Below are 20,621 nucleotides of genomic sequence, written 5' to 3' on the forward strand. Positions count from 1 at the left end.
TTGTGTCAGCTGTGGACACTTGCCTTGAATGCTGCAAATTCCTTAGTATCTCAGCCATGTGGTCAAAGGGAGGTAGTTTGGGGGATCTGCTGTGATTTAGGGAGTCCTGACTCTAGGAGACAATTGGTATTTTTATCCCTATGGTACAAACCCACAAATTCACTGCAAAACTGCTCTTGGCAGTGACTTCCTCTGAAGGTTGCTACCGTGTTTTAGACAGGAAGTCTCAATTGTTAGTGGTATAACAAACAATTGCAGATGATTGACTGCAATGTCTGGACCTTTAGATCATATCAAAAGTGTGCTGGGTCTTTTAGTTGCCTTTTCCTGACCTTTGACCTCCCAATGAGCACACACCAATTTTGGGTATTACTTAAATCCAGCCTGTTTTGGAAAAAAATTGGCTCAGCTCTCTCTCTCTCTCTCTCTCTCTCTCTCTCTCTCTCTCTCTCTCTCTCTCTCTCTCTCTCTCAGATGGTCTCTGTCACAAAACAAAGCTCTTGATCAGGGTTGCTGTAATCTTTTTGTTTTAGGTAAACTATACAATTATATTCCTAGCTGTAAAACCCTGTTCAGGAAAAATTTCTGTCTTTTCATTTTTTTCTTCTGTGTGAAATATTTCAGAACAATCAACTTCCTTAAAGGCATGTTTTAAAAATCAGAGGAAAATTCAGCCTAGTTTGGAATTAAGTAATTACCTAAAAAAAGTCATTTTCTTGGAAATAGCCTGAACCTGGAGATTTGGGGAAATAATTTGTGAATTTGTTAGACACTGTTAAAGATAAATGCTATTTTAGGAGTGTTTTATCCCTCAATTTCAGATTGAGGCCTGGTTGTAGATAAGTCTTGGACTTGGATGGGTTGGTGGTGGCCGAGCTGTTTTCTGTTTTAAAGTTGGAGAGCGGATATATGTGTGACCTGACTTCCCTTCTGGAGTCCAGTCTGTTCCACTCCTTGACCTCTGATCTGTCAGCAGCACCAGTACATTCTTATATTTGGCTTTAGCTATAGTCCTCAGCAATGCCAGTTAGACTGCTTCACAGATTCAGGGCCAATGATGTTGCTACACTGTATCAGTCTGTTAACTGGCCTGGGTCTTCAGTTTGCTCAGGCCCGGTTTCCCTTCACCCGGACCTTGATTACCAGTAGGAAACATCAGAGCAGAAGAGGCACTTTCTCTGACTCCTTTCACTTAAAATACATCCCATGGCACTGGTAAAAATCTGGGACTCAGGAGCTTTATTATTTCCTCCTAACCAACTTAAACCTGCTTACGGACTGCAGAACATGCCCAAAATTCTAGGGGCACACCTTTCTAGCAAATCCTGATTCAGTGGAGTGTGTTGTGTGCAGAAGAGCCTGTGACCCGTTTCTTTTGTGTGCTCTGAGAGGGTATAATGGGCCTGCATGTCAACCTCACCGTTTTAAAAGAAGACTTTACTTTTTTTTTATTTTTAAATTAAGGCAGTGGTTAGGTTTTGTCTCAGTGATCTGAAAATACTGGTCATTAAAAAGAAAGTCTTTAGTTCTTCAATTAGATTGCTGATTTAAAAACACTTTCCCCCTTGAGATGTAGATATTAGAACAGCCCGTTTCACTTTTGAAGACATTTGTTAAAAGAAAATGAGTTCCACTATTTTTCCCTCTTTAAATTTGATTATTTTAAGACATACTTTTCTCCCCAGAATCTTCCTCAAATTCAGCATTGTATAGTAAATTGTGCTCCTTTTACATAGATTTCTTTTACACATTCCCTTACCAATTCCCCCAAATGAAGAGGAAAATGCTAGTAACCAAAAGAAACACAGCATGGGGAGCGAGCAGCGGCTCAGCTGACTGCCTGCAGATGGGCAAAAGCTGAGACCGGTGTTAAAAAGCAATCCAGGGTCCTCATGTCATCTGCAGGATTGGACTCCAGGTGCAAGACATGTAGCCTGCCAGCCATTTGTGATCAGAGGGGCTCTGGGTGCTCACAAGGGCCCTTCTACTGTGACTGGTTCTAACCACCCTTCCCCTTGCCTTTTGTTTCTCGTCTGTTTCAGGACATGGAGGAGTGAATCAGCTTGGGGGGGTTTTTGTGAATGGACGGCCACTCCCAGATGTAGTCCGCCAAAGGATAGTGGAACTTGCCCATCAAGGTGTCAGGCCCTGCGACATCTCCAGGCAGCTTCGGGTCAGCCATGGTTGTGTCAGCAAAATTCTTGGCAGGTAAAGGCACCAGCTCCAGGCTTCCCTCAATGTCTTACAGAAAGATCTAAAAGACAGCCCCAGCTGCTCAAGGTGCCAGTGTCTCCAGCGAGACTACGGCAGCATTTTGCTTCGCACACTTGAGAGTTTGCAGTCTTTTGAGATCATCCTATTCAAAGTAGCCGTGAACCCCATGTTTTCAGTGACACATGAAGTAGGGTGACTCTGTCAGGAGGAACAACACGTTTCTCAAAAGTCTGGTGAATTATTTTCTAGAACCCAAATGCCAGAGGTTATTGGGAATTTTCCTCAAACCTCTTAGGTGAGCTTGAGGTCAAGGGAATGGCTGGGGGTGGGTGGGGATGGACCCATAGGTTATTGAATACATCCAGAGTTGATCGTTTCTTTTTCTTCTTATTTTTCTTTTTCTTCTTGGTGCAGGGTGATGTATGTGTTAAGTGATTGCCTATCATTGAGCTATATCGGCAGGCCTTAGTGTTTTCTTTTAAATGTTTTCAAATAGCACTGATATTTAAGAGCTGTAGTGGTTTTCTTCTGTGTGTTTTGTTTCTTTTGTAGTGACAGGCATCCTAAGTATACATTAAATTAGAAGGAGGAAAACAAAACAGCAACAAACACTAAGTCTCAAATCTGACATTTGAAAGTTGCCACTTGACCCAGCAATTTGCTGCAAGCAAAATACTTACAATGACAATCCTCTCAAAGGACTGTGCAGGCCGTTAGCCTCACGTTTATTTTTTCACCAGCCTCAGCACGATCCAGGGGAGGTTTTAAGATGAGGGAATAAACCCTTCTAGGGCTAACTGACTGGCGTAGGAATGTCCAACCAAGTCAGCACTTGGGCTGGACTAGGTCCTAAATGACTCTGGAATCCTGTCTTTCTCCATAACCCCAAAATGATTGACAGTTTTTGTTTGTTTTTATGTCCTAGGCACGTGACATTGTTCTAGGTCTTTCCTGGCAGACAGGAACATTCTCAGGTTTATCTCTTCAGGGCTTTCTTCCTAGCTCTCTCCTTGGGGTCAGTGGTCCTCATCTTTGTTCTGTAGCTTGCATTATGGTTTAACATTTTGAAGTATTTTTGAAGTTTTCTCAGTGGCATCATGGCTCTCTGCTCTTCTTGTTCCATCTTCTGGGGTTTAAAATTTCTCCCAACAGTGTTGAATAATAAATAATATAGAGGACCTTGATTAACACCAAAGGAAGACATCTCAGGGGCAAGAATCTGGCAGTTCTGTTAGGGCCACCTATCCCTGAGCTTATTCTTCATCTTCCTGCCCAGCATGGGTCACCTCAGACGTGGAGGACAAGGGCTCAATCCACTTCTGCTTAACACTCAGTCCTCAAATGAGTTCCAGCCGGAGTTCAGGAAGGAGCACAGGAAATCAGCCTGATGGCCATGTTAGGTTGGTGGTTTAGGGAAAGCTGGGAGTCAGTGCAACAGAAGCAAGTAGCATTCAGGGACACAGAGCGAAGAGAGAAGACAAAGGGAAAAAAGAATGTGTTTTTTCCAAAGACAGAATAGAAAATGTACGAGGAAAGAGGGAGAGAGGAAGTTGCTTCAGTCACCAGGCTCACTTTTGGAGCTGAATGGTCTCTACCGCCTTCATGCGATGCTTCTTTGTAGCAGAGGACAGGGAGAGACAGGGGAGGCCCTTCCTTTGTTTTTACTGAGACATCTTGGCTCAGCTGACATTTTGTTTGCTGTTTGGAAATTTCAAGATACCAAGAGCCTTTCTCAGACATCCAAATGACTGGGTCTCATGTTCTAGAGCCCCAGAACGCTTTACCTCTCCTGTGAAGACTGAGGTGGACAGGAACCCTTCTAAAGTCAGGCCAGCAGACTCTCCTGGACCAGAATAGATTTGTCACTGGGCAGAGTGGCACTCGGAAGTAACGCGCCGCTCCGGTGCCTGGCCGTTTAAGTTGTCAACAATAAATTGGAATTTCATAGCTCATTATTTTCATAACTAAGAACCACAGTGGACAAAATGTCACTCTAATTAGAACTGCCTTTTAAGAAACAAGTTCAGCCCTAAAACAGTGTGACTGGGAATTTCTGAACTCGGCCTGTTTGAACCACAGATTGCCCCCACCCCCTAGAAGAGTTTGATAGGTGCTCACCGGGTGACGGATTATAGAATGCTCGGTGTGTGGTGGCTGTGGGTTTCAAAGGCTTTGTAGCAAGGCAGGCAAAGTCCCTGGGAGCAGGCAGGGATCCGTGTCCCTCCAAGAGGGTATGTGGGCTACAGGAGTGTGGACATCCAGTCTAGAGAACTCAAGACTGTAGAGGAACTGGGCATCATACGAAGGCCAAGTCGGATCGCAGAGCTGGGCTTTTGTCTCCTCTCATTGGGAATGCCAGGTCATTTGAAATTTGATGGCACCTCACATGATGAAAATTAAACAGTGGGGATTTTAATCCCCAACCATGCACTCTATTTGATGCAAATTCCCTTTAATTTTTTTTGTTGTTGTTGCAAAGTCTTTTCATGGTCATCCTGCATCCCTGTTATCCCAACAGCTCTGCAAAGGAACCATGGCAAATATCCTCTCCTATTACAGAAATGGGGTAGCCGAGCCTAGGAAGGCTGAGTTGGTCAGGATCACACAGCCCGTGGGTGTCAGAGCCACTACAGGCATGGCACCTCTTGACTCCCAACCTAAAGCTCTTTGCACTCTTTGCACTGAGGGGCACGGGGCTGGTGGCTGCCGTTTGTCTTTTGTCTGTAAGCCAAAGGGCTGCACGGCTGTTGTGCTGAGATGAAAGGATGGTTATTAAGTCTGAATCCTCACTTGACACAGTCTTGAGTTGGGCTTTCGGGAGTGTCTGCGTTGCCTTCTAAGAGCCTGGCCCATCTGTCAGTCAAAGGCGAGACAGAGACCTCGAGTGTCGAGACTGCAGAATTCCACAGTTGGCACTGCTCAAGCAGGATGGGCAGGGAGCCCTGAGCTGCCACATACCAGCCATGTAAGCAGGAGCTTCCTGACGAGTTTCTGCATGGTCACTGTAGTTCCATTAGATTTATGTATTTTGAGAACACAGTGTGGTCTACTTATCTATAAGCCCTGTCTCGAGGCCATCCTTGCCCTAAGAGGACCCAGTGACTATTGGTTTATGGAATGAGTGATGTCTGAGGAAATACCTTGCTCTCTGCAATTGTAAGAATGGCACTACTAATACTAAAAATGTTATAATCAAAGCAGAAACTCATAGAGTGAGAAGAGCTCTGGATTCAAAGTCTAGTTTGAAATCTGGGTTGCCTCTGTAACCAGAGGAGTTGGGCAAGCCCCCTAGTCCTCCCATGGTTTCTTTTCTCTTCTATAAAATCCTGTTGACTTTACAAGATGTATGAGGATCAGGGTAATTTGAAGAACTACATAAACTCTAGAATGTTGTACCAGAATAATGAGTTGTTATATGATAGTAAATAATCAGCTTTGTCTGGGCTGGAGAGATGGCTCAGCAGTGAGGACCCAGGTTCAATTCCCAGCTCTGACATGGCAGCTCACACCTGTCTGTAACTCCAGTTCCAGAGGATCCAACACCTTCACACAGACATACAGTCTTAAAAAACACCAGTGCTACTAAAATAAAAATAAATAAGTTTAAAACATCACTGGTTTTCTCTTGAGAAGTTGATAGAACTGTAGAGTCTTCAGGTTGCTGTGTCCTAGAGTTTAAGTGCCTTTCTACTTTCTATAAAAAATTTGTGGCTATCTATTGAACCCTTTTGTGATAGAAAATATTTATTTTTAGAAAATTGCTTCCAACAATTTTATAAAAAGGGAAGATAGGTTGGATTTTGTTTTGTGCTTTAAATTTGTAAATGACTCACTCTTCTTAATGAAAAATAGAACTACTTATTCTCTTCTAGAATATTCATTTACATGGCCCTAAACAGCCTTAACCAAGCTGAGAGTTTTAGCAACACTGTAAACTCTCCATCATTGCTTCTGGGTCATGCCTCCATCCAGCCAATAGATTCTTCTTATTCCCTTCCTTCTCCTCTCTTCCTCCCTTAGTCCTCCTCCTCCTCTCCTCTTCCCTTTCTTGCTCTTCCTCCTCCTCCTCCTCCTCTCCCCACCCCCTGTAAGTAGCCAAGTCTACTTGAAATTCCTTATCCTGCTGCCTCCACCTGCCAACTACTAGGCTTGCAGATATGTGCCGCCATGCCCAGTGCATTCCTTACTTCTTACAAATATTCTTGGTTTAAAACTTATAATTTCTAAAATGTCTTTGGTTTAAAAAATTTTAAACCTCAGGATGATCTTCTTTGGAAGAGGGGATCAGGAATTCCTCAGTGAACACTGAGACAGACATCCAGTGATGGCTAGAATTCAGAAAGAACCAGGTCTTTTTTCTCCTCCCCGGAAAGATCTTCCGTGCCACTCTTCTCTCTGGTCTTGGTTTTGCTGTAAAACCCCGACACCTTATTTGTGTTAATGAGGAAAAGCTTATAGCGTGGAGATGTCCTGAGAAACAGCCATTTACCTCAGGGGAGGTCTCTGGATGAGCTGTCGAGAATCATGGTTGGTTTTTCTGACTGCTTGGGATTTGATTTCTAATACATATTTCCCATTAATGCTGGAATCCAACACTCCCTTTAATTTTATTGTTTTCCTCTTTTAGAAAAAAAAACCCTGTAATATAGGGAACAGCTTCAGAGAGTGCTGTAGACTGTGCTGGGATGGGAGAGCTAGCGAACTGAAGGTCTACATCACCTTCCCAGGGAAATTTTAGTTCAAGAGGATTGGCCAGAGTCCTGGCTGGGTACCTGAATCCTTTGTGACCCCAAGGAAAACACTTCTGTAAAGCTGTGTTTAACATTACAGAAGGGTACGTCACCTAATTGTCCAGTCACTTATTCATTCACCTGAAACAGTTTATGTGCTACAGAGCTGTCAGAGGACCAAAAGCAAAAACTAACTTGCAGTTTTTTAATAATCTGTAAAATGGTGGATGGATGTGAAGGCATTTTGCTAATATGTAGCTTGCTGCTAGCATTGTCTAATATATGTATTTTATAATTATATTATAACATGTAATAGGAGCCATGTGAGCAATTTGAAAATGTCTCATACACTAAGAAAAGTGAAATGAAACTAGTACAATTTATTTTAATTATGAATTTTATTTAACATAATGCATACAGATTATCATTTCAACATACAACCATTATAAAAATTATTAGTGGGCTGGCCAGATATCTCAGCGGGTAAAGGCACTTCTGCCAAGTCTGATGGCTAGGGTTCAGTCCCTGGGACTCCTTAACGTAAGGAGAGAGCTGACTCCTGGAAGCTGTTTTCTGAGCTTGGCACACACATGCATACACGGAGACATGCATGTACACAAAGCAGAATTTTTTAAGAAATACAATTTTAAAAATGATGGAGCTATTTGATAGCTTCTTTTTTTTTTTTTTTTTTTTGGTTTATACGAGACACGGTTTCTCTGTATTGTTTTGGAGGCTATCGGTCCAGCCCGGCCTCGAACTCACAGAGATCCGCCTGCCTCTGCCTCCCGAGTGCTGGGATTAAAGGCGTGCGCCACCACCGCCCGGCTTGATAGCTTCTTACACTATGTTTAAAACTGGATTTCCTGTTTACGTCTCAGCATATCTTTCTTCACACTTTCCCCATTTCAAATGTGTATCCTCTCTGCGTGGCCCCGTGACTAACTGTGGTCTTTTCTTCTTGGGTCTAGGTATTATGAAACAGGAAGCATCAAGCCGGGAGTGATTGGAGGCTCCAAACCAAAGGTGGCCACTCCCAAGGTGGTGGAGAAGATTGCTGAGTATAAACGCCAAAATCCTACCATGTTTGCCTGGGAGATCCGGGACCGGCTGTTGGCAGAGCGAGTGTGTGACAACGACACCGTGCCCAGCGTCAGCTCCATCAACAGGTGAGGGAGGGGCTGGGGATGCGGGTGAGGCTGGGGTACCGAGGGGCAGGTTCTTCTTTCACTCCGTGGGGACACGAGCAAAGGGGAGCACCGGTGGTGCTTGCTGGGCTCTGTGACCTTCCTCCTCTCTAAACGGGACAGGAGTTCTCAGCTCAGGGAGAGGACACCATGCCAGTGCCCAGGCCACTTGAGTTTTCTGAGCCAGGGAGTGACTGACACCACCCAGCTCATTATCTACCTGTGAGGAGCACTTTGTATAAACTATCTTCATTAGGCCTTCACGAATATCCCTGCCCCTGCCAGGGGCCGACTCATCTCAGAGGCTCCTCGGTGGGCAGTCCAGCCCCCACTTTGGACAGAGGTGGAACCATGAGGTGTGGGAAACAAAGTTCCCTTTGGGCTGGGTGGTGGTGCACACCTTTAATCTCAGCCCTGGGAAGGTAGAGGCAAACTGATCTCTGTGAGTTCAAGGCCAGCATGGTCTAAAAGTGAGTTCCAGGACAGCCAAAGGTATGCAGAGAAACCCTGTCTTGAAAAAAAATGAAAAACAAAAAACAAACGAAAGAAGTTCCCTGTGAGCTTGGACAAGTCACTCTTTGTTCTCGTTCTACTGCCAACTTGAAGTGAGATCTCAGCAGATTCTTGTGTTATTTTCTGAGACCACAGGGCTCTAGTGTGGATTTTCTAATGATTCTAATGTGGATATTCCATGCACCCTCACATCTCACCCATGGAGACACGAAAACAGAAATACACCATGGCTCCGTCCATACCATTTTCCTGGAGTTCACATGGTATCCTTTCTTTCCCTTAGGCTGATCCAAAGCTTAATGACGGATAACATCAGAGCTTTAAAAATAAATTTCTGACTTGGAATAGATGTGGTAATACATATATGTAGTCCTAGCACTCTGGAGGCTTGGAGGGCAGTGATTTTGAGGGCAGCCTCAAAATAAAATACTACATAAAATGAAAATTACATTCTGGAAGGAAATCCTTCCTTCTTTACTTCCTTCCTTCCTCCCTTCTTTCCTTCCTTTCTTAATGAGACAGTTTCAGTATGTGTTTTTAGTTGGTCTGAACCTTGCTATGTGCTTGAAATGATCCTCCTGTCTCAGCTTCCTGAATGCTGGGGTTACCAGTGTACCACTACCGGAAGAAGGTAGTTTCCTATTATAGAAGTGTAGACTCTGATCCATTTAAGCCTACAGGCCAGAGCTGTGGGTGTAGCTCAGTTGGTAGACTGCTTGTCTTGAATACAGGAAGCCCTGGGTTACACCACCTAAACCTGGAGCAGTGGTGCATGTCTGTAACCCCAGCATCTGGGATTACAGCAGAGTTCAAGATCATCCTTGGATGACATGGAGAGTTCTAAGTGAGAGGTCCTGCCTCTGAAACCCAAAGAAATAAACAATTAAACAAACAAACCCACAGTCAGGGATGAAATGATGAGATGAATATAAACAATTGTTCTCTAAAACCCACATAAGAAAAAGAAGCCAGAAGCCGGGCGTTGGTGGCGCACGCCTTTAATCCCAGCACTCGGGAGGCAGAGGCAGGCGGATCTCTGTGAGTTCGAGGCCAGCCTGGTCTACAGAGTGAGTTCAGGGACAGCCTCCAAAGCCACAGAGAAACCCTGTCTCGAAAAACCAAAAAAAAAAAAAAAAAAAAAAAAAAAGAAGCCAGAAGTCTTGGAGTTGAACCATTCCAATTTCTTCAGAGTCATGTCCTAACGTGGCCAGTGCTGAGCCTGTCTGAGGACAGAGAACTCCTCACTCTTGAATGAAAGAGGTGTCAGACTGGAATGTCTCTGAGGTCTCCTCTGGCCCTGAAGGCAGAACGGTGGCCCAAATGCACAGCATCAGCATGTGATGGATGTGTTGGCTTCTTAAGTCCCACTGGCCCATCAACCCTTGCTTCTCTTGAAAACCCCTGAGAAATCGGGTGCAATCCTTTCAGATTTGTCCTAGAGGGTAGAGCTGGGGGGGGCAATCCCAGTGGGCCTAGGGGTGAGGGAGTATCTATTTTTTCCTGAGTTATGAAAGGTTTTAGTTCTGAGTTCTCCACACCTCATTCATTGAAGGATTTCCAGGACACACACAAAAAAAACATGATTTCCCCCCCCCTGGGTGTCCAGGTGATTGTTTTTCTTTTTAAAAGTAAGCTGCATTGCAGAGTGATGGAAATTCTGCTAGGGGAAGGGACAGTTGGCAAATCAGAGATCCAAGCCACCTTTTCAGTAAAATCTTAATGGAAGATATGAATTTTGTTAATCTATGTCACTCTATTATTGTTAGATACAATTTGAAATTTTCTAGTGGATATTAAGAGAAGTAAAAAGAAATATGTGTAATTAATTGTGGTTGTATTTATTTCACCCAACATAGAAAAAAGTATTTCAATGTACAATCAGGGTGAAAATTATTAGTGAGCTACTTCACATTTTGTGTCTTGGTGCTAAGTTTTAAAAAGGGTGATTTACAGCACAACTGGACTCATACTAGACACATGCCGATGTCCCGGTGGCTAAGCACCATACTGTTTATGTCCCTAGCTGGGGGTCACTGGAGAATGTAGAGGGAGGGACAGAGGCAACATTGGAGAAGTTGGTCCACTCTGTAGTATAACCTTGTGCAAACCCTTAGTCAGGATTTGGGGAGCCCACATGTTACCCAATGTAAGGTACACACATGATGACGTGGTCCACAGAATAACCTTGGGTCCCCATGGCAGTCACAAACTTTATTGCCCACGTGGATGGGGCAGGCAGATGGTTAATGAAGGAAGTTGTGAGACTCCGGAGGCTCCAGGGGCTGAGGCAGGGGAGACAGCACAGCCCTGTGGGTGGCAGCTGCTCCTGAGTGTCAGCTGAGCGCTGCCGGGAGTGTAAGCCAGAGTCTTTCCACCCCCAGAGAACCTAGAAACCAGGGTCTCAGTGCGTGGGTACATACGCATGGAAAAATCCAGACTTTTAAATGGTGGCATAACAGGACTCCAGTTTTATCTTCTGTAATGCAACGAATTCATTTTTACATGATTTAGAAAAATCTAAGTGCCGTGTCACACTGGTGAGCTGGTGAACACTGAACTTTCTCCTACCTACTCACAGTAGGGAGGCCTGGTGGCCTTATATAATTCATCTAAGGCCCACAATATGCCTCAGTGGGTGAAGGCATTTGCCGCAGAGCCTGAGGAGCCAAGTTCCATCCCGAGGACCCCCGTGGTGGAAGGAGAGAACTGACCCCTGAGAGTTGTTCTGTGGTCTCCATGTGCACTGCAACCTTATCTAAATACATAAACAAGTGCCATTTAAAACTCCACGTAAGTCCAAAGTACGGTGTTTCAGAGGAACGCGTAAAGCAAAGATAGAAGTGGCTACAGGAGTGGTAAAGGCTGTGGAAGACGGACTTGAATGTCCGATTCTGTGTGTCTAGGGCTGTGCTGCTGGAGGTCCTGGTGCTGGTGACTGGGGCCACGGCTAGATTCTGGGACCTCCTGGGCATCTCAGTCGGCAGATGTGACTGGCTGATGGTGTTTCCACATGGCCTTCCTATCCGTGGCCTCCCACAGCCCTCAGGCCTGCTGTTGTCCCGTGGTAGGTGTAGAACTCAGGCCCAGATGTGAGGACCGGAAAGGTGACGCGATGGAGACCAGGGTAGAGTCAATGAGAAGATGAGGCCTGCTGTCCTTCCACCAGCACCCTGGAGGTCCCTGCCAGCCTTCTCCTGTGAGGAGGAGGCCAGGAGACGCCACCATTCTTTCCCTGTTTCAGTGTATCATGGTTTGCTTTGCCGTCTGTCCATCCCTGGAATCCTTAGGTCTTTCCAGTGCTTTTCTCAGGTCCCTCTTGAGGACTCCTCACTGCACCGTTAGTGACAACCCCCAAATGTGACGCAGTCTCTTATCAATACACCCTCTGGACCCAAATCTCCCTGGGATTCCATCTACTATAGAATTGCTTTTATGTTTTGGGGGGAAGGCAGAGCCCGTTGCGTTGAGAATGACGCATGCTCAAATAACCAGCTTGCAGGTGTCAAAAGAAAGCTCACTCCTAGCCATGCTCCCACCAAGGCAATTTCTCACTATTCCTCTATGTTAAACAGCCAGAGAGAAGGTGATGTCCTCTCTACTGCTCACCCCTGGAGGCAGGTACTGTTCTGCTCTCTTTGGGAACCAACTCTGGAAACATTGATATTTAGCTCTGATGTGGAGCTAAATGTCAATGAAGCACATCTACCAGGCTGGTGGGGACTTCCTGGGAGTCCTTAAGTCACCTTGCTCATTTGGAATGCTGCACAGCCTGCAGCGGAGAGTCCTGAAGTCCAGGCAGGGAGAGTCAGCTGCAGGTGGACGTCTCAGAGCTGACCGAGATGGTAGGCAGCTCCCTTTTCTGTGCCAATTCTGTGACTCTAAACTAACAGTCGGGACAAGTGGCGTTCCCAGTTGAGGTGGCCGGTTCTGTTTAGCACTATTGGTTGCTGTGCAGGTGAGAACGTAGGGCCAGCATCACAGGGTCAGGTCAGATTTTTATGGGAAAACTCAACGCTCACACATACTTGCTATTTATTCAATAAACAATGACAAAATAATCTGTGCAGGAGCTGGAGGTAGCCTGGTGAATGAGTTTGTTAGTTTTGTGGGGACAGGCGCTCACCCCGTGCTTCAGACAGGTCTCCAACTGCCCATACACCTGCCTCTGCCTCCCGAGCGCTGGTGCTGCAGGCATGCGCCACCTTGCCAGACTTACTTGTGCTTTTTAACCTCGGCTTTGGCAGCAAGTCTTCTGAGATGCTTTCTCACACCCACTTTCTTCTTCATGCCGATGGCAGGCTGTGGATCCATCCGAGTCCCAGGCTTTTGGATTCCCAGTATAGCTGATGGCCTGTGCATCTCTCTGTGTTGATGGTAGCTTTAGCAGTGCGGTGGAAAGGACCCGTATTTGGCACAACGCTCCCCACGGTCAACCAGTCCCAGCCTGCCGGAGTCATGTTGGCCATGCTCAGGCTGGCAAGAGTCCCTTCAGTGGTTATTTCTCTCTCTCCTTTTTGGTGGTGGTGTGTGTGTGTGTGTGTGTGTGTGGTGTGCATGTAGAAGTTGGACTTGGTGTCACAAATCATCCTCTATTTTCTCCCTTATTCGTTGCTTCAGGGTCTCTCAGTCAAACCCAGAGTGTGTTGATGATTAGTCTAGGTAGCCATCTTGCAGTGGTCATCCTCTGTTCTCTGCCTCCCGAGTCTGGAATTACAGACAGGCCACCCAGCATTTACATGAGATTCTGGGATCTGAACTCTGATCCTCATGTTTGCATGGCAAGCAATTCAACTGCTGAGTTATCTCCTCAGCCCCCACCCCCTTTTTGAGACAATTTCATGTAGCCCAAGCTGGCCTTGAACTTGTTCTGTAGTCAAAGATGATCCTGAGTTCCTGACCCTCGTACCTTAGTGTACTGGGATCACACATAACTCAGGTGCTCCTGGGGCCTGGGCTCCGGGCCTGTGTGTGTGTGTGTGTGTGTGTGTGTGTGTGTGTGTGTGTGTGTGTGTGCTAGACAAGCTCCGGGCCTGTGTGTGTGTGTGTGTGTGCTAGACAAGCTCCGGGCCTGTGTGTGTGTGTGTGTGTGTGTGTGCTAGACAAGCTCCGGGCCTGTGTGTGTGTGTGTGTGTGTGTGTGTGTGTGTGTGTGTGTGTGTGCTAGACAAGCTCCGGGCCTCTGTGTGTGTGTGTGTACTAGACAAGCACCATGCCAGCCAGCTACCTTCTAGCTCCATCTCAGCTTTCCCAACACGCTGCAAAGATCTCTTTCAGTGAACTGGTGTGAGAGGTGAGAGGGCCTAGTTTTTCAAAGGGGAGGGTGAGGTTGAAATGAAGTTCTTAAATGCTTGTCACTTAAAATCCCTTCGATTTTGAAAAACGGATTTAGAGTCTAAATAGCTTCTGTGCTCAAGCCTGGGGGCTAGGAGTCTGGACTGACCCTGTGCTGTGTGATCCCAGCTAAATCACTAGCACAGGCTGGACTTTAGTCTCTTCGTCTGTGTCAGTACTAAACCAGAGCATGTTATCGCGGTAGCTTGGGCCATGCTCATGCTTAGCAATATAGGATGGATCTTATTCATTTACTTTAGATACGGCCCCACTGTGAAACTCAGGCTGGCTTTGAACCCAGGATCCTCCTGCCTCAGCCTCCTGGGTGCTGGTATCACAGTTGTTCCATGTGCCTTAGGCAAATGGGAAGCATCTGAATGTTTTAAAGTTGAAGCTGCTAGTTCATCATTATGAAGACAGCCATGAGACTGATGATATGTGACATTTATTGGGCATTTGATATGGATCGGCCACATCTAAATAATTTATTAATTCGGCCCTAATAACAACAATTCCATGTGGTAGGAATGATTCTTGCTTCCATGTTTTCAGATGAGGAACCGAGGTAAGGAATTTCCTCCAGGTCATGGAGATGGCAAAATGAAGGTTGGATTTGAACTCTAGTGCTTTGGTTCTGGGGTCTGTATACTTACTCCCTGGGCCTCAGTGGTCTGTTATGACCTTTTATAATGCTTTGCCAGTGATTTATAGGTATTTGAAATGTGAAAAATGTATGTTTTTTCGTCTCTAGGCAAATTTAATGAAAAGTCAGGATTTTATGTTGGACTTCAGTAGGAAATAGGACATATATCTAGCACATCTGAATACTCACTTATCCGCTACATCTTTGTAGACACACACACACAAATTAGATCAAGGCTGGCAAGATGGCTCAGCGGGAAAGTTACTTGTCACCAGAGTCTGACAGCCTGAGTTTGATTCCTTTAATCCACATGGTGGAAGAAGAAATCTCCTGCAAGTTGTTCTCTGGCGTGTGAGAACACACACACACACACACACACACACACACACACACACACACACACACACAAAGTGACCTTAAAAATATTTTAAAAAAACCCAAACAACTACAATGTGTAGCAACATAATTCAAGAGGTCAAGAAAAGAACCCCACTCCCAGGTTTTTAATATAGTCTGAGTTTGCTTAGCGGAAACAGCTACTTTAAATATTGTGACAAACACATAGATGTATGGTTATGTTGACTGTTTTTGAGGTTCAGAACAAGGCAGAAGACTTCTCTCAGGTGGCCAGAATGCCAGTGTTCTGTGGTTAGGCTTGCAGCATCGGACGAACAAGTCTATTCCAAGATGTCAGCGGTGTCAAGTGCCGACATGTAACAATGTCAAGTGCCCTGGGTGCCTAGCACCAAGCTGTAAGACCAGGCAAGGCAGAGCTGACTGCCCACAGACGTTAACAGAGGGTACCTGCCGCTTCTGGCCCTCCCATGCGGAAGCTGGAAACCGGTGCAGTTTGGACATGAATATATAGATACAGGGATTTGGCATGTGATGAGTCCCTGGTAGGATGCCTCGAGAAAAGTGCAGGGTATGAAACTGTGTGCACAGCTTGATCTTGGTTTGATGGTGGGAAATGGTGTTTTGGAAACAGCAGTAGGAATGTGGGCATAATGATGTATACAAGGTGAGTGATCCCCCCCCCGCTGTTTTTTGAGATAAGGGGTCTCAATATATGGTTCAGGCTGGCCCAAACTTTCAGTCTTGTGTCCCAGCCTCCCAAGTGCTGGGATTATGCAGCGCCATGCCTGATAGACACCTTTACACTCCCCGTGTCATCCACACAGTCTACAGCCAAGCTGTGGAGACGGAGCACCAGGCACAGGGCTTGTGGCCCTGTGAAAGTGGGGGCCTGAGTCTGATTCCTCGGAATCCACATTTACAAAAGCTGGGCAGTGCTCTGTGAAATGGCTCAGCCAGCAACGGTGCTGACTGCCAACCTGAGGATTTGTTTGACCTTTGGAGCCCATTTGGTGAAGGAGAGAACAGACTCCAGAAAATTGCCGCCCCCCCCCAGCTTGGTGGCACACACCGATAGCTCCAGTTCTGTTGTAACAGACACAGGCAGATCTCTGAGGCCTCCAGCCTAGCCGTAGAAACAACATCTGAGGTTGCCTTTTGGTCTCTACACAGACTCACACACTGCATGGGCACACACAGGAGCATGCAGACATGCACACACACACAGAACTGTAAACAGTAGTCTATAATGAATATACAGAATTTTAATAACGAAGTAGAATTCTACCAAGTATCTGTTAAAAAGTTTGGAACAGTGTTTTTCTTGAGAAGTCGCCATTTTATTAAATTATGACCTACCCATCTCCAAAATGCCAGGGAAGAAGCTCTCCTGCAGATCCCACAGGGACTTTTGGTTGTCTCTGTTCTGTGTTCAAAGACATGCTGCCCCTGTGGTCTCCTGGAGGTCCTGTGTGTGGGTCCTGCTGGAAGTCTGCCACCAAGGCTCCCCAAGCTCCTGCAGAGTGTCAGCATTGCCAGGCTTTGGATACAGGGAGTCACTGCTGCCTTTATCATTTAAATACAGTGAGCCTTCCTGCAAGGTTTCTAGTTTTTATGAAAAGTATTTAATGATTACTTAAAACAAGCAGAGAAAGATCTATGGGAACGCCCCGAGTGTGCTGAGGCCCACATGGGAATGGACTCACTCAAGGTTATCATCAGGTTCATGGCAGAACTCCAACAAGGGTTTTGGGAAGGGGCACTCCTGGCTCCCCGCTGCATGGGTCCTTCCTATAAAGTTCGTTTGCTTTAATTTAATGAAGTTTCCTTTGGCAAATGTGCAGTCTGTTGACCGTGCTCCTGCATCTTTGGCAGTACCAAGCGTCTCCATCCTCTATGCTTCTGGTGTGTGTTGTGTGAGCTCTGTGCTTTGGAGTCACTTTGATGCAACCTTTGCTAAGGCGGTCTTGAAGGCTGCTCTGGCCAGGGAACCGGAATCTTCAGTCTGTTAGAGACCACAGCTGGAGTGATATCCTTATGGTTGGAAACTTTCTGCAGAGTTTGTCAAACAGGACCAGGCAGTTCAGTTTACCCTGAACTTTGCTCTTGGATCCCCCGTTTGGCCTCATCTCACAGTTGTTCACTCGGTCTTTATCTTTTTTTTGTCTAGCGTTCTGGCACTTTTTCTTTTTGTTGTCATCCTTGGGTGACATGGGGGAAACCCTGGGAGCCGCAGCTAGTGCTGCAAGACTCCCTGAGATCCTCCATCCCCCATGGGGTGTGCATGAACTGTCTTCTTAGGAAGCCAAGCCAAGTGCTTTCTTTGGGCAACACAGGCTCCCTTGATAGCTTCAGTGACACACATCCTCTTGCTAGCCACTTTCCCCGGCGGGTGTGTTAATCTTATTTGTGGAGTCTTTGGGACAAAGAAACCACATGCGAGCACTGCCAGAGAACAGACAAGGTGCCTGGTTCACTTCTTTAGCTCCACAGGTGGAAAGCCGAGCTCAAGCCGGGGGATGGATCTGTGAAGGAGCTGTGGGCACGCCTGAGAGTCAGCGAGGCTAACCTGGACCCATGCCACATCAGTTATTCTTCAGAAAAGGAGGCGCTCAGCCTGGGATGGTGGTGCACGCCTGTAATCTCAGCACCTGCCAGGAGAGGCAGGGAGATCAGGAGTTCAAGGGTAGCCTTGGGTAGACAGGGAGCTTGAGGCTGGTATATATTATGTGAGATTCTGCCTCAGAAAGTCTAACAAACCAAAACATAAAAGATAAAAAACTGAGCAGAGAGACACCGACACTGAGGGTCCAGGGGTGATGCCAGTCACCCAAAGACACCCAGTGGGAAAACTCTTTAGAACTCCTAATTCCTAGTCTGGGCTCATAATCTACCAGCCCAGCCCCACCCCTTTCCTGAGTCTCTGCATAACTAGCTAGGGTCTCGTTCTTCTTCCTCCTCCTCCTTTTTCCTTTTTAAATTAAATTAAATTTTTTTATTTTTTAAGATAGGGCTCACTAGGATTGGACTTGCTATGTAGCTGAGTATAGCATTGAACTTCTGATTTCTTACCTCTTCCTCCTCCCTAGTGCTGGGATGGTGGATATGTACCAACACATGCATTTCCATCCTTCCGGGGACGGGATCCGGGGTTTTGCTAATAATGCTAGGCAAGCACTCTACCAAGGGGGCAACACCCCAGCCTCAGGGTCTCTTTCCTTCTCAATGGTAAACAGTCATTTGTGTTTCTTTTTCCCCCAACTGCCTACAGGATCATCCGGACAAAAGTACAGCAGCCCCCCAACCAGCCAGTCCCAGCTTCCAGTCACAGCATAGGTAAGAACTTTTAAAAAAAATTTGAAAATCTAATGGGCTCCAAATATTCTAAAGAACTTTTAATCATTCTTATGGACAGATAATTCTGCATAAAACACTTCACACGCGTCCTAATGCTCCTTCTTTGTCATTCTCCAAGGGCTGAACCTGGCAAATGAATTTTATAAATACTGCTAAAAGGTTTTGAATTTTACTGATTATTATGATAAATAGCTTTCACCATGAGACAGAAAATTGAAATCTAAGCCAAAAAAATCCACTAATGGGGGTCTATAGAATGTCAGATAATTAAAGTAATAAATCAAGAAAGGGATACTTATTCATAACATTTTCTGCATCATTAGTCAGTAAGTAGTTTTGAATGTGTTTTTTTTCCTTCTATAACCAGCCTTCTGCAATTCTTTGTGCGCTTGCAGTCTTGAGTGAAGATGTAGCAAAACTTTCCAAACTTTTTTTCTCTCTTGCTCTCGGTTTGCTCTCTCGTACACTGCCAACTGTTGAGGGCTGCCTGCGGGGTTTCCGAGGTCCACAGGGGGATTCTAAGAGTGACCATGACTCATAAGGGTGGCGTTCTAACTTGCCACACTCAAAAGTCTGAACTTTTTTATTGCTTCATCTTCAAAGAGGAGTTGAAAATGACATAATCCAGGCATGTTCTTGGTGTCATTTCTCCATTTGGGACAGAGGGATACTTCTGGTTTGCTGGGGAAGTTACTCTGCTTTAAGGAAGCAGGTGGCTAGTTAGCAAGCCTCTGCCAGTTTGGGTGCCACAGACCCCAAGGAGTCTGCAGTGCTGCATCTCAGATTGTGCAGTATTCTAGTATATTTATCACTGCCAGTTAAATCTGTGTATGTGCAACGTGTGTGTGCTTACTTGAGGAGTCCAGAAGGGGGCGATGGATCCCTTGGAGCTAGAGTTACACACAGTCATAAGCTATTTGACATTGGTTCTGGGAACTGAACTCAGGTTCCCTGGAAGAGCAGCAAGTGCCACTGAGCTGTCTCTCCAGCCTCCCCTGCCGTTCTTTCTTAAATAACAACCTGAACTCACAGTGATGAGAAGACTAGCAGAGGCACACCAGTCTGTCATTAGCTCACCCAGTCAGCTAGATAAGTGTCTCATCTCTGAGTATCAGTTTCCCCTTGGTTGTATGGAGGAGGGACACAAGCCAGGTGTTCCTGAGGTTTCTGATCCTTTAAGGGTGGCTCTTTGAAGGAAGGTAAGAGAGAAGTCCTCCCTGCCCAAGACCATTCTTCATTCTGCATTGCTGTTGGAAAGACTTTATTATGCTCATGCTATGCGGATCCTGGGCTTGGAGAAGAATGCCAGACTAAAGTCCATGTTCTCAAGGGCTTCTGGTCCTATGAGGGAATGTGGGAAGGGAGCTTGAAAAACAAAAAAACAAACAAAAGAACCAACAAAACAAAATAAAATCCGAAGCCCAGGAAACAGCCCGCATGAGTAGCAGGAAGGGGCCGTCTCTCTGTGAGAGGAATGACAGGACTGAGGAGGGCTTCTTGGGTGGGGTGCGGGGGTGTTTGCAGCTGAGATTTCACCTGTGGCTTTAACGCTCCAGGGCATGTAGCATTAAAAACATCAAACTGTCCTTCATTAGCATTAGAGGAATAATTCTACAGTAATTCAGTGATTTGCTTTGTCCCAGAAATTTATAAAACTTTGTCTCACTTGTATATTGCCTCATATAGTCTGCAAACTTATTGGGCATTGAGGACAGTTAGAGCTCACAAGATGAGTGACGACTCTAAAGTCATATGTGTAGCCAGAACCTGAACCTGGGTCCTCTGTGCCCAGTGTGATTGCAAAATACCTAAGCAGGTGTCATTGGACTCTGCCAACGGCACAACCAAGCCTGTTTTCCATGCGGCTGTTGTTGGATGTGCCAAGTGATCTCTTTATTTCTTTGTTCTTTGCTCCTCAATACAGAGAGGTCATGGGATTTGCATAAATGTATTTTGAGGAGCTTTTTTTTCTGGTGAAGGGAAGGAGAAATTAGCAATTTCTGCATTGGTGTCTCTTAAGGGAGTTCTGAACTCAAGCTCAAACATGAGCAGAAAGGCCCTGTACCTTCTAGGTCTGTAGAGCCATGGGCTGCCTCTGCTCCAAGGAAAATGGTTTATCATTCTAGCCACACCCTGCTCTGCAAAGTAAAGACTCCATCTGCCTCCAGCTGGCTGCTCACAGAGAGGTGTGTGAGGAGAGAGGTCTAGTTACTTATGGAGAGGTGTGTGAGGAGAGTGGTCTGGCTGCTCATTGAGAGGTGTGTGAGGAGAGCGGTCTGGTTCCTCATCATGG

At 45.9% G+C, this 20,621-nt stretch overlaps 1 protein-coding gene across 3 annotated transcripts in view; it reads left to right on the plus strand.

Moving 5' to 3' along the window:
• Pax5 (paired box 5) overlaps positions 1–20,621 on the plus strand; it is a 184,965-nt gene that overhangs the window by 10,821 nt on the left and 153,523 nt on the right. For 2 of the 3 annotated variants that reach the window (XM_021232295.2, XM_005078758.3), the window contains exons 2-4: positions 2,043–2,208; positions 7,916–8,113; positions 18,243–18,307. In XM_021232295.2, the coding sequence (XP_021087954.1) occupies positions 2,043–2,208; positions 7,916–8,113; positions 18,243–18,307 (429 nt within the window). The remainder of the gene's footprint in view (positions 1–2,042; positions 2,209–7,915; positions 8,114–18,242; positions 18,308–20,621) is intronic. The other variant, XM_021232297.2, reaches the window with a different exon arrangement.

Source organism: Mesocricetus auratus, unplaced genomic scaffold (genome assembly GCF_017639785.1).
Source record: "Mesocricetus auratus isolate SY011 unplaced genomic scaffold, BCM_Maur_2.0 Super-Scaffold_6730, whole genome shotgun sequence".
NCBI classification, from domain to species: domain Eukaryota; kingdom Metazoa; phylum Chordata; class Mammalia; order Rodentia; family Cricetidae; genus Mesocricetus; species Mesocricetus auratus.